Raw genomic sequence first — 13,320 nt, 5'->3', positions numbered from 1 at the left:
GGCACTCAATTCCTGCAGAAGAAAATCTTAAATAAGAAGACTTGGTTATATCCTGAATAAGGACTCATATTAACGTGGAATGGCTTTTCCACCACTGTATATTAGATCATCTACGCAAATGTTATGTCAACTATCAACAAGAACTTAATGATGAGAATTAAACCGAGACGTTCCCATTTCCGCAGGAGCGTAGGGAGCCCATGTCCGTAGAAACGCGACAATTTGACAGAACTATGCCAGGTACTAAGAAACTCAAACAATATTTTTTCCCAGATTTATCAGGGTCGTTGTAAAACAGATGATCTCAAGTTTCTGCCAGTCGTAAGGTCGCTCTTGTGGACCTTGGCTTCCAATCAAGCGTACCAAATTTCTTGGTAAGTTGAGAAATTGTAGGAAATGAACTTTATATTCGGAATCTGGAACATTACGTGATGTGAAACTATTAAGCTTACTATAATTGAATGTTTAGGAAGTAATAACATTAATATTCAATTATATCAATATCAGTTATATCCCTCAGTTAATGCATTATTTATTGGTGAAAATAGGACATATTATGTTATTATGTTATCTATTTTTGGGGTGTTAATTGTAGCTAGGCGTTTATCATGCTGGTTTGTGGTCCTCTTTCAATGAATTGTTTCATGCATGGTAAATCAACAGTCTTAACACAATGAAGACTGTTGTATTCAATTAACATAAGTTGGATTTTATCGCTGAATACATTTTACACGTATATTATATTAAAAATAATGCCTTTGTTGTTATTTTTTGGGCGTATGTAGTTACTAGGCGTTATCAAGCTGTGTCCCTCTATTTTCAATGTGCTTCGTAATGCTTGAAAAAAAAAAATCATATTTTTGAGTATTAAAGTATTGTAATGACAAAAAATAATATGAATAACTTTCAGATTTTTTTTTTTTTTTTTTTTTGGTAAATGTGACTATGCCTTTAAAGTAATAAAGAAATTAATTTACCAACCATATCCATATCATTAACAGGTCCGATTGAATTCAACACTAAATCAACTTCAATTCGTGTACTGTTACCTACAAAAAATATCAATTGAAAATCTGAACCGGTATTTGAGGTAGTTAACATATTAAAATTAGTGTTATCGAATAGAAGAGATGTTGATATGAAAAAGAGTGGTATCGGATGTTCTGGAAGGATGCGGTAGACGTAGTAGTGCTAAAACGAAATAAGTGAACTCTTCTTGTTGACAATGAAATGAATTGGGGTTGTATGCACTTTGACGCCATCACCGTCGTTAGGGTGGGGTCCGTGGGGGCTGTGCCCCAGCAAGTGAGAATGAAGTCCGAGCAAAATATCTTCAGTTCAGCAGAGATTGATTAATTCACAGTGTCTTTGTACAAAATCAAACAGATATAGATTTTGATATGTTCTTGGCAGCTCAAAATGGTCAGAAATGATCGAGTTTTCATCAAATTTTCTGAGCCCCCGCAACAATTCATTCCTGTTGACGGAGCTACTTGACGCATTATTCCTCCGAACAATAAAACACTTTTTCGCGTGCTTGTATCATCAACATTGGTTGAAAGGCGGATGGTACTAATTGAGCCCCTTGCTACGGTCAGGTCGAGTTTGGACAGTGGACACACACTAATTGCTAGCTGCAAGAACGGATATCGTCCGAATAGTATGATACAGAGGTGTAATATTTTCTGGTATAAACAAAAATATGAGTGGGTGCTTGATGATGTACGTAGAATTGTAAATTTAAAAATAACGATACCTGTACCAGCGTTTGGTCGAACAGTGAAATCATATCTATCTTTATCTAATAGGTACTCAAATAATGCTCTTTCTGTCATATTACCAGCACTGTTCATCACACTGAAAAGCAGAACAGAAGTATTCCAAAAGAAAATAAATTCATCTGGAAATATGTGGGGTTTTTTCCGTATAGTTTGGGATTCAAATTCAAGGCGGTTGCGTAATGGAGGCAAGAGCGGCAAATGAGGCAAGTGTCTCAGTTTCGAAACTCCACCCATACCCCCTGTGCCTCGTTTTAACTTGATTTTAGATACGGTCTTGGACTCCACGGCATTCAACCGTCTTCATCAGTACACATATTGCAGAAAAGTAGGACGTAAAACTCCATTCATTTCATTTCATTTCCATAGCATTCAATAGAAATTCAATTTTATTAACTGTCACTGATCGATTCAATTATTGTTAAAATATGATATTATGAAAACATTTGATAGCAGGTCGTGTTCCTTTAAATCACGCTCAATAAAACTCAAGAACCAAGTATTATTAACAAGATTTTATAGAAATAGATTTATTACTAAGTCGACATTGTTCTCAACACAAATAACAAGTCCGTTAAGAGATCTTAAATAAAGGTGATAACTTGCTCGTCGATTATAATGTTTCTTTTAATCCGTTTTTTGATCTCACACTTGATCTTAAGTACAATGGAATTTCCTGATAATGAAGAAAAATTAATGAAAACATGAAAAATACTGACAATGTTTCGACCTTGACAAATCCATATATTGATATTAGTTAAATAAAGAAAATATCATTACTTAAGTCAAACAAAAATCTAACGACGCTTTCACGTGAGATTATATAAAAATGGCGTTATAATGACGAATTGGCTCATAGAAATATCATGATGTGAGATATGACATCATAATGACTATTTGGCTTGTGAAGATATGATGACATCATAATGACGATTTGGCATGTGAAGACATGACATCATAATGACGATTTGGCTTGTGAAGATATATTGACTTTAGACTGACGATTTGGCCTGTAACGATCATAATGACGATTTGACGTGAGAATATGACATTATAATGATGAACTGGCTATTATTACTCCGCGCAATCGTTGTGTTATAATGAATAAAGTTGTACAAAGTGGTTTTATTGTAAAACATTTAGATTGTCTTGAAAACGTAAATATAAACATGATGCTGACGCGCATTTATTTCCAATTTTGTTCGTGAAAATATAATTACGATTTGACACTTCATGATTTGACGATTCTGTACGTAACGATTAGTGGATTTTGAAAACTAAAATGACAGATTCCACATTGATTGATCTTGTTCATTGTTCTCTGGAAGGTATAAAACCACATACATGGAATTTAGGTTATTTCAATTACTGCGTTATTCTTGGATGCACAAATACAAGCCAAATTACTAATTTATTTAATAACTTATTTTATAACCATCTAAATTAACCAATCAACTATTGTCTCAGAAACGGGAATTCTATTAGTTGTGTCAATTAGTAAAAGTGATCACAGCTCACCCGTGAATTTTTGACCTTCATATCCACGCGTATCCAGAGTTATCCGCGTTGCAAAGTTACAAAGACGAGTCGCCTTTTTTGAGACACTGGTATATATATTAAAGACATCTATAGAAATAAGAAAAGAAATTCCTTGTATGAAATATTTTTGAAGGAATTGTGTGAATTTCGTACATTTAACACACATAGGATAACGCCACTAACTGAAATTCAGTCGTGCTTCTTATCTCAGACGTCATGCGAAAACTGCTGCATATTATTAACATTCAGATCTCATGGTATGTCCCTTCTCAATTTTCAGATCATCGAGTGCTTAAATGCTCGGTGCCCGTCAGACTTCCTTGACAATTATTCTGTGGCCTCTCACTTTCATAGAAACGCTACATTTATAATGGCATGGACCCGCGCATTATTGTCTTTTGTCAGTTGACTTAAATTTGTCGCTGTAGGTCGATTTCGATTTTTGATTCAGATTTGATAATATTTCGGTCATTTATCTTTCTTTTCTGATTTTTCTACCAAACCAGATTTATTAATTGATCTATCTATGTCTCCCACACAATACACAAGTCTCCATGGCCAATGGCAGATCAAACATAACAATTTTCCAAATGATATATTAATTTATCAAGGACAATTAACCGCTTATTGACAATTCTTGTCTATTAATGGTCTACCGTAGAATAGGTCTTCAGGTACAATCGTGACCGATATATTTCGTCGATTTATGTAATCAATTCATTATTAATCGGACACGACCGAAAATGTGGTGTCAATCGACCCACTTTTCTGTCCCTTATTCGAGCAATGAAGTTTTGACTCCACTATGTCACTGTTACTTTAGGTGAATAAAATTTAAGATATTATTTCACGTGAATTAGGGTTGATTTGGGTCTTGAATATTTGTAAAGGGTCTTCAGAAGTACTAGAACTGCACGAAAATCGCATAATCCCCTCAGTTATACCTCGAATTAGAAATTTCAATTTCTATTTCTATATACTTGTATGTCTTTTCTGTATATGGCGGAGTCTCAAGGAAGACGAGGACGAGTTGTCATTTTAACTTTCAAACGCGGATAATTCTGGACACACGTAGATTTGAAGGCTCATATTTCGACGGTGAACTGTGGACAATATTACTGGCTTAGTCACAAAATTCCTGTTTCTGAAACGAATGTAGGATGATAGTTTCAAATTTAACTTTGCCAAATATAACCTTGGCACACATCATCAATTTGATTGTTGTTTTCTCAGAGAGTCTAAATCATTGCTAGTTTCATTTGTAATTTCTTGGTGCACGGGCAGAGTGTCCATTTCTAATGTACGTTTAAACTTCATAAAATCATCGTTGGAATACCTATACTTTTTTAAAGCTGATATTTCAATTCGCAAAAATATAGTCAGGACAATGTCATTTACCAACAAAATAAACCTTGCTTAACTTTGAGAGGTAGTTATATATTATATTGACAGTTTTACAATACATTACGACTTTTGTACAACACAAAGAAACACGTCTTTGACACAGAACAATTATTGCACTTCGACCGATATAATTTCTACAGAATGATAAGATTTTTCTTACCTTTGACATAAGATTAAAAATCCCATAGAAACACAATAGATACTTATAACGAAGTTCATTTTTGGTTTTATCTTTGATATGAATTCAAATTTTATTGAGAGTTCTTCTAATCTTCAAAGCTCACTATCGAAGTGTTTAATAAGTCTTAAGTCTCCTTTTAGAGATTAAATCTGTTACGGTTGATAGCCATACTGAATAGATACTTAAAGCGTGTATGCCGCGTGTAAGTAAAGACATATGGCAGACAATCGAAGATGTTCTCTTTTTCCCTTTATTAATTCACAATAGAAGTTAATCACGATCTAGTTGGAATAACATTTATGAATTCACCAGAACACTGTCAATAGAGCGGAGAATAGTCTATATTCATATAATAGTTATGTACACATATCACAATGCGTATACTCTTTACTTGTACACATATCACGATTAACAGTGACTGAAGCTAGAAGGTAGTGAGTACACCTCTCGTACACTTATCACGATGAGTTTCTGGCAGAAGGTAGTTAATACACGGCTTGTACACGTATCACAATAATTATACAAATCACGATGATTATCAAATGAAGTGTACACCTATCACAAGTAGTATTTATATCTTTGCTGGATATACATACTTTAAGATCAATATTTGTTTATGTATATACAATTGGCGATTAGACGTTATAAAGATCCATGTAACCTATGCCATATATCGATGCCATTCGGGTACTATCAGATCTATTGTAAATGATTTTAATTCAAAAATCAGTAATTATAGAACAAATAAGCTTATCATATAATGTTATACTCGATGATTTGATTTAATGTCACCTAACTCAATAACACTTTTTTTCACGGAGTTTTGCAAAAGTTTCAGATCTGAACCAAATCTGCTGATCGCTAATTGAATAACAAGTATATATCACGATATTTCGCTTTCATATCATCTGTTACATCCATAACACGAGTGGAATAATTGATCCATCACACACGACTGTCATTGGTTAACACTTGTCTAATTGGTTAACTCTTTTCTATTCGGTTAACTCTTTTCTATTTGGTTCTTTCTTACCATCGACACAAAAATGGCTTTCCCATGTTTAGTGTTAAATGCTTGTTTACAAAACTTGAAGCATGAAGAAAATCAAAAACAGACTTATTGACTTTTTTCTAAATATTTGTTTTAATTTTTGAATGAACTATTCTTATACAGGTAATATAGAAAAGGCTCTTTCACGCTTATAATTAATATTTGCATTCGCTTTATAAAAAATCTTTAGGCGAATGGCTCTTAGAAATTCATTTTGAACAGTATATATTTGAAATGTGAAGCGCAAATTAAAATCATCATTACATCGACTTTTTAAAACAGTATTTTGAATGGTTTTGATCAACATCTGATTTATATCTTTTCTGAAGTGACTTTTAGCATCGATCGGTTCATTGAATCATGACGGTGCTCAAGTAATATCAATATCAAACGTCAATCTGTATAAATGCAGATCTGGAAATTTTCGTTTAGCGTTTTACCTCCAGGCTACTACTCTTGTCATCCCTGATCTCACAAAACATTTCTTTAAATCATGTTCAGTTGAAAGTTAAGTCACACTTCACAGAACAGAAACACATCTTGAAGAATATTAATTTCCACTCAAACCACCAGACATAAGTCGTTAAATTTAAAAAAAAATCCGATCAATATTCGATCCAATCAAGATGAATTTCTTGGCAATATTTTACTAGATTTCCTTAGTTTATATAGTCTTACTTGGACCAAAAACAGTCGACAATTGACTCTTAATGTTCTAACATTCAAATCAATACCCCGTCCTATCAAATAGAATTTCATTCCAGCATTTTCTGTCCAGTTATATAGTTGTAAGGTTGTTAAACAACTTGTATTCACATCACGACAGTTGCACTATATCTGAGTGTTCGATGTCTTATATTTCTACTTTTAGCTTTGTTGATTTAAATCGGCTGTATATATTGTTTTTATTTGATTTTTAAAATATAGGACATTTTTATGTTATTCTTAATCGTGTGTAGCTTAAATGAAGATAGTTTAGGAATTTAGTCAAGATTTTATATATTATGAATTTATAAAGGCTTTCGAGTAAAGTTTTATTTTCTTAATGTCCCCAAGAAAACTGGTTTGTACCCCCTAATTTTGTGCCCAAATTCCTTTGCTAATTATGTTCGAAATGTGATTTTTATACGTTCTTGTCTCTCAGACGTTCCATGGGGGACTAATGTCTATACGCTCTACGTAGCTGTTGCATTCTTAATCTTAATCTAAAGATATTCCCCCATTAGATCAGTCTGTCCCCTACTAATGTCTATACGCTCTACAGAACTGTTGCATTCTTAATCTTAATCTAAAGATATTCCCCCATTAGATCAGTCTGTCCCCTACTAATGTCTATACGCTCTACATAGCTGTTGCATTCTTAATCTTAATCTAAAGATATATTCCCCCATTAGATCAGTCTGTCCCCTACTAATGTCTATACGCTCTACAGAACTGTTGCATTCTTAATCTTAATCTAAAGATATATTCCCCCATTAGATCAGTCTGTCCCCTACTAATGTCTATACGCTCTACATAGCTGTTGCATTCTTAATCTTAATCTAAAGATATTCCCCCATTAGATCAGTCTGTCCCCTTCTAATGTCTATACGCTCTACAGAACTGTTGCATTCTTAATCTTAATCTAAAGATATTCCCCCATTAGATCAGTCTCGAAAGGATCGCACCAGTGTTTTTAATGACCTTTTATTTGAGTAGATGTCTATGCTGTCTAATGAAGTATTGTTCCATAACGCTTTAGTATAATGTTTTATGAATCGTTGCTTTTTTCACGATGTCCCAAGAGAAAAATATATTTTCTATAATTGACTGATCGAGAAGAACGAAATATTAGAATCAAAACGTATTTTACATAGACAATAGCTTTATTTAGCTTCTCGTTAAAAACAAATTGCAATAAAACCATAATGAATTGTCACGAGTTGGATCAATAATAGCCAATTCAAATTTTGCTGTATCTGTACCTGGTTTTTTCAATCTTTTCTTTCTATTAATATTTTCCGGATCCTTGTTGGTTGACCACACCCTGTTCATGTCGACGAATAAAGTCTGAATAATTTCATTTCTAAGTGAAAAAAAAATTCAACCCCAGTTTGAAAACCCTTCTTTTAGACCATTATCAAACAAAAAATATTGTTAACTCTCCAAAATAAATAGAGCAGTAAAAAGATGGTATCAGGTGTTTCCAAAGAGTGAGCCCTAACCCGCTTATACTTCAACCCGTTTATTATAGCGCAGAGCTCAAATTGAATAATGATTTTTCAACCAAAATACACCACAGTAATAGCATACTCATACAAGTACTTTAAAATCCTTCTAAAAGTACAAGCTTATATTAATGGTAAATGTTCGTGTTTAAAATCTCAACAATATTTCATCAATATTAAATTTAATTCCCAAATTATTTCCTGTTATTAACAACATTATATAAGTCTCGTTGACATTCTCAACACAGGGTATTGCCATTGTCCCAAGTACATCCTTTTGTGAGATTTTGGGGGACTTTCGCACATTTTGAACTTTTTTCTTGGTATCAGACTGAAGTTAAGTATTCCAGCAATTTTCAGTAATTCATTGTCCCCTGAATAGTAAACTGGAAGTGAATGCAATATAAGAGTCTTTCTGTTGCCTTACTGTTAAAATCCAAAATAAACCAAAGATTAAGCTTATGCAAGTTTAATCCCATGAGCGATACAAAGGCCTAATCATGCATAGTTTTAACTTTTAGAATACATTGAAGTAATTTGCATTTTGAAGGAATAGCGTTCATATTCATAGTCATATTAAGATAAAGGTTCACACCTAACATGAAGCAATCTGTGAGCTTATTTGACACAATGATATTTTCCTCAATCACTTCCTTTTCAATTAGAACTAGAGTCAAGTACCACCAAAGGGATAATTTAGCTTCGTTCTATTAGACTCAATAGACATAGATTACAAAATCAATAATCTCCATTGTACAATTAAATCTTGTTTTAAAAAATAACGAATTGAAAGTTTTACTTCCTAGCTCAATACTTCTCACAGAGCTGATTTAAACGGGCATAGCTATGCGGTGTGGAATGAGGAAAATTTGATCAACATGAGATATGAGTTTAATCTTTTTCTCTTTACCAACTGAACTATCGAAAGGGTTTATTTGTGGACATTAATCACATCTAAAGGAATGCTTTGAACCAAATCTGTGAGTTCACGTCTTTTTGATTTATTAAAAGTAAACTGCCTGCAGGAAATAGAATTTAAAATCTCAAACTTGGTCAACAAGTGTATATACTCTTGAAATACAGCTTTGGTATCCAACGTTACATAATCAATTAATGTAGGACCTCCAGTTAAGTTAAGTCTTTTCGCTTTTTGTGCTGAAAAGGTGATGGGTGTGAGCTTAGTTCCATTACCCAGATCACTACCTATCACTATCGTTTATGTGATTTTGGTTAAAAATTTGGCTATGTTTTAATATGTGGTAGAATACTTTTAACCGGTATATAAGCTGGTGTCCCTACAGTTCTACAAAATATTGACGTGTCAAAACAGGCTCTAACATCTACTCTATTAAATTTTCATGTATTCTAAGAATTTTTTCGACTCAATTGATTCAGCTACCTGGTCAGTGGCGGCACCAGAGGGGGTACAGGGAGGGGGGAGGGGGGGGGGGGGGGGGTTTGGGGTATTTTTTCTATTGTACCCCCACTTTTTTTCAAAAAATCTAAATGTCTAATTTTTTTCTCTTTATATGTGTCAGAATACACTTTTCTTGAGAGAAACCTCTAAGACGCTCTATGCGAGGCTTGCGACTATAACACCACCACAAAGTAGCCAGAGTCCGTTTGCCCCCTATTTGTACCCCCAGTCTCGGAAGGCTGGCGCCGCCACTGTACCTGTTGAAATCTTGGTAAATAAAAAATTAATGTAAAGTTAAATTCTAAGTAAATAGAATTATTGAAAGTTGAAATCTAAGTAAATAAAATTATATTGTGAGTCAATACATTTATTATGCTTTTTTTTGACATAAAATCAATTCCAATATAATTTATTTAGAACTTATTGGCTTTTGATTAACTGTCGTCTACGGGGCCTTTGTATCTAATCATGTCAAATGTAGTCTAAATGTATAAAAATGGATGTAGCCTTTTATTTTTTTTATATATATATCACGTCATGATGTCATCGAATTTAATAAGGGATACGGATAGCTGACATTTCACTCCAACTTCTTTAATTATTATTTTCTGTTTAGCACCCGTCCCATGTTTTCTGAACAACTGTTAGACTGTTTAAGTCTGTATTAGATCATTTTCGAAATACAACAAGCGAATTCAGTGGCCATGAGACCTAAGGCCTATTAATCGATATACTGGGCTAGGCATGAACCATTTTGTTCCAAGAAAACCTATTGGAATTGATGTGGAATTGTCAATTTACAACAATTCTTTTCTGGATTTCCCAAATTGAACTGTACTCATTGTAGTCTGGAGCCTGATTAAATGGAGTTGTTTCCCCTTAATAAGCATTGGACCTAAATTGTAGTTCTCAAAGTGTATGCTCAATGTAGTCTGAAGCCTCATTAAATAGAGTTGTTTCCCCTCAATAGGTATTGGACCTAAATTGTACTGTTCTCAAATTGTATGCTTAATGTAGTCTGAAGTCTGATTAAATCGAGTTGTTTCCCCTTAATAGGTGTTGAAGATTATGCTATCAGTAAGTTTCATCATCAGTATCAAATCTTCACAGAAAGCCAGCATGAAAGTAACAGAATGACAGTGGAATTATTCTAATGAGATTTAAGTGTTATATCCAGGTAAATTATGTAAGTACTGACATTATCTTGCTTTATTCTTTGTGCGTTTCATGTTTGGGTGTGTCTAAACACCCTATTTCACCCAGAGTTGTTCAGTATATTTTTTTTACAAATCTAGCCCTACACGTTCCTGGACGTGTTACGAGACTGTGATATTGTCAGAGTCAGGGCCAGGACTCGTATAAACTTCAATACACATAAAATTCAAGATTTATCTTTCTGAAAAAAAAATTTTTTTCATTGCAGATGAATGGCTGACATAGATCTAATTTGTAACTGATCTTGAAACCTGCCAAGAAGTTTAAACATGGACTTTGTACTTGGTGGAATAGCAACATGTGGTGCAGGACTCTTTACAAACCCATTGGAAGTTGTCAAGACTCGGATGCAACTTCAGGGTGAATTAAAATCGAAAGGGCAGTATTCTGTTCACTATCGTAATGCCTTGCATGCGTTTTATACAGTAGCCAAAACTGACGGATGGCTAGCCTTACAGAGTGGACTTATACCAGCTTTATGGTACCAATTCTTTATGAACGGCGTTCGACTTGGAACGTATCAAGTACTAATCAATTTGAACTTAACGAAAGATTCGAACGGAAAACATAGTGCCCCTAGAAGTGTGTTGGCTGGAGCTTTTGCAGGATGTGTTGGCGCTATCTGTGGAAGTCCTTTTTTCATGGTTAGAATGATTTACAAAGCTTATATTCGAAGATCAAGTGAATTGCTTTTCAATAAAATTGCAGATGAAATTGTTTCGAAAAATAGAATTGATCTACTACTTGTACCAGGCCTGTAGCTAGAGGGGGACCAACCGGGGCCAGGCACTCTATAGAAACTTTTGGCCCCCACCACCCACCTAAAATATTTAGATGTCTTAAATGACTTGTTGAGTCGCTATGATTGAGCCCCCTTCAAAAAATTTAGCCCCCCTTGAGACCCTGGGCTAGCTACAGGCCTGACCTGTCCCCTGGTGTACTTTTTCTGTGTTTGACCTTCAGAAATCAATTTCATAACCAAGCTGTAAGTAAGGCAGACCTACAGATAATCCAGGAAAGATCAATGCCCAGAGGTTTGGCAAGGACCAGTGGGAAGAAAGGATATGAACTCCATAGTTGTAAATAAATAAAGTTGTTTCTCTCTTTTGTATATTTTTATGTAATTTTTTTTTCCAGGTTAAAACTCAGTTGCAATCTCAAGCTGCTGCCAGTATAGCAGTTGGTCATCAGCATTTTCACAAGGGTATGTCTCATGGTCTAGTCAAAGCATTTAGGGAGTATGGTATTACTGGATTATGGAGAGGTGTTAGTGCAGCTGTACCTAGAGTTACTGTGGGATCTGCAGCACAGTTATCTACCTTTTCTTCCACTAAACAATATCTCGTTGATTCAAAGGTATGTTTGATTTACCAATGGTATCGTACCCAACTATTTCAATTTAAACTGAAAAATTGTATTAGCAATAGTAGTTTTAAAGTGATACTACGTCTTAGAATGAACATAAAATTTGTTCTCGAAATGGTCAATATGAGTATATATTCATCAGTGAACTTAACTGGTGTCATAAAGTTACAACAGAATCTCTGTAAAATCTGAAAAATTGGAAAATTCATGAAACTAAGTAATTATTGAAAATCTACTGTAAGCTTACAGCGTTATCTTTTTGGAACTTTTCTTACTTTCCAGATCTGTGCCAATGATAGTTTACTGGCATCGTTTCTAGCCAGTATGTTAAGTGGATTGGTGGTCACGTGTTTCATGACACCATTCGATGTGGTGTCAACTAGACTTTATAACCAGGGTTTAGATGCTTCAGGAAAAGGACTATTGTATGACAATGTAGGGGATTGCTTTCGGAAAATTTGGAGTAAAGAAGGCTTTTGGGGATTCTACAAAGGTTGGGGTGCATCATATTTTAGATTGGGACCACATACGGTACTTAGTTTAGTATTTTGGGACTCAGCTAAGAAGTATTATTACAGTTATGATGGTAATAGGAATGCGGTACCATCTTAGAGATGTTGTGAGATATTTATAGGTACAGGTATTGGTATATATTGTAAACTATAATATAGTATATCTTTAATTTCTTATTATTATAAATTATATTTTGATATCAACTACTATCAACTCAAATCAAAATTTACAATTGTCTTATCAGGAATTGAAAATGATATTTTTTTTTTGATATTTTCTTACTTTCATTGTTAAAGGAACAGGTGTACCATTTTGAGTGTTGATTTGAGTATTGAATATATGTAAATAGTCTTCAGAAGTACTGCAATGTATAAAATCCAAAATCCCACAATTCCTTCAAAGTATCTCTAGGAATTTTCTTTTCTATATGGCAGTGTCTCAAGAAAAAACAACTCATTTTTTAACTTTCAAACACAGATAATTCCAGACACACATGGATTTGAAGACTCAAATTTGGACAGTGAGATGCGAACACTATTACTGATTTGCTTAGCTAAAAAAATTCCCGTTTCTGAGACTAAGGTACTATTGGTAAAAAAATGGTGCATCTGTCCCTTTAAAAGACAAGACAATGAATATATATCTATACT

At 34.0% G+C, this 13,320-nt stretch overlaps 1 protein-coding gene across 1 annotated transcript; it reads left to right on the top strand.

Moving 5' to 3' along the window:
- Positions 1 to 10,724: 10,724 nt before the first annotated feature.
- LOTGIDRAFT_214858 (hypothetical protein) lies at positions 10,725 to 12,769 on the top strand (the record flags this gene model as incomplete). The annotated part of the gene is made up of 4 exons (XM_009055360.1): positions 10,725 to 10,754; positions 11,001 to 11,436; positions 11,930 to 12,148; positions 12,440 to 12,769. The coding sequence occupies exons 2-4, from the start codon at positions 11,062 to 11,064 to the stop codon at positions 12,767 to 12,769; spliced, it is 924 nt and encodes a 307-aa protein (XP_009053608.1). The 5' UTR covers positions 10,725 to 10,754; positions 11,001 to 11,061.
- Between the last annotated feature and the right edge of the window lie 551 nt (positions 12,770 to 13,320).

This window comes from Lottia gigantea, assembly GCF_000327385.1.
Source record: "Lottia gigantea unplaced genomic scaffold LOTGIsca_24, whole genome shotgun sequence".
Classification (NCBI taxonomy): Eukaryota; Metazoa; Mollusca; class Gastropoda; family Lottiidae; genus Lottia; species Lottia gigantea.
Note: the sequence above shows the minus strand (reverse complement) of the source record. Positions and strands in the feature narration are given on the sequence as shown.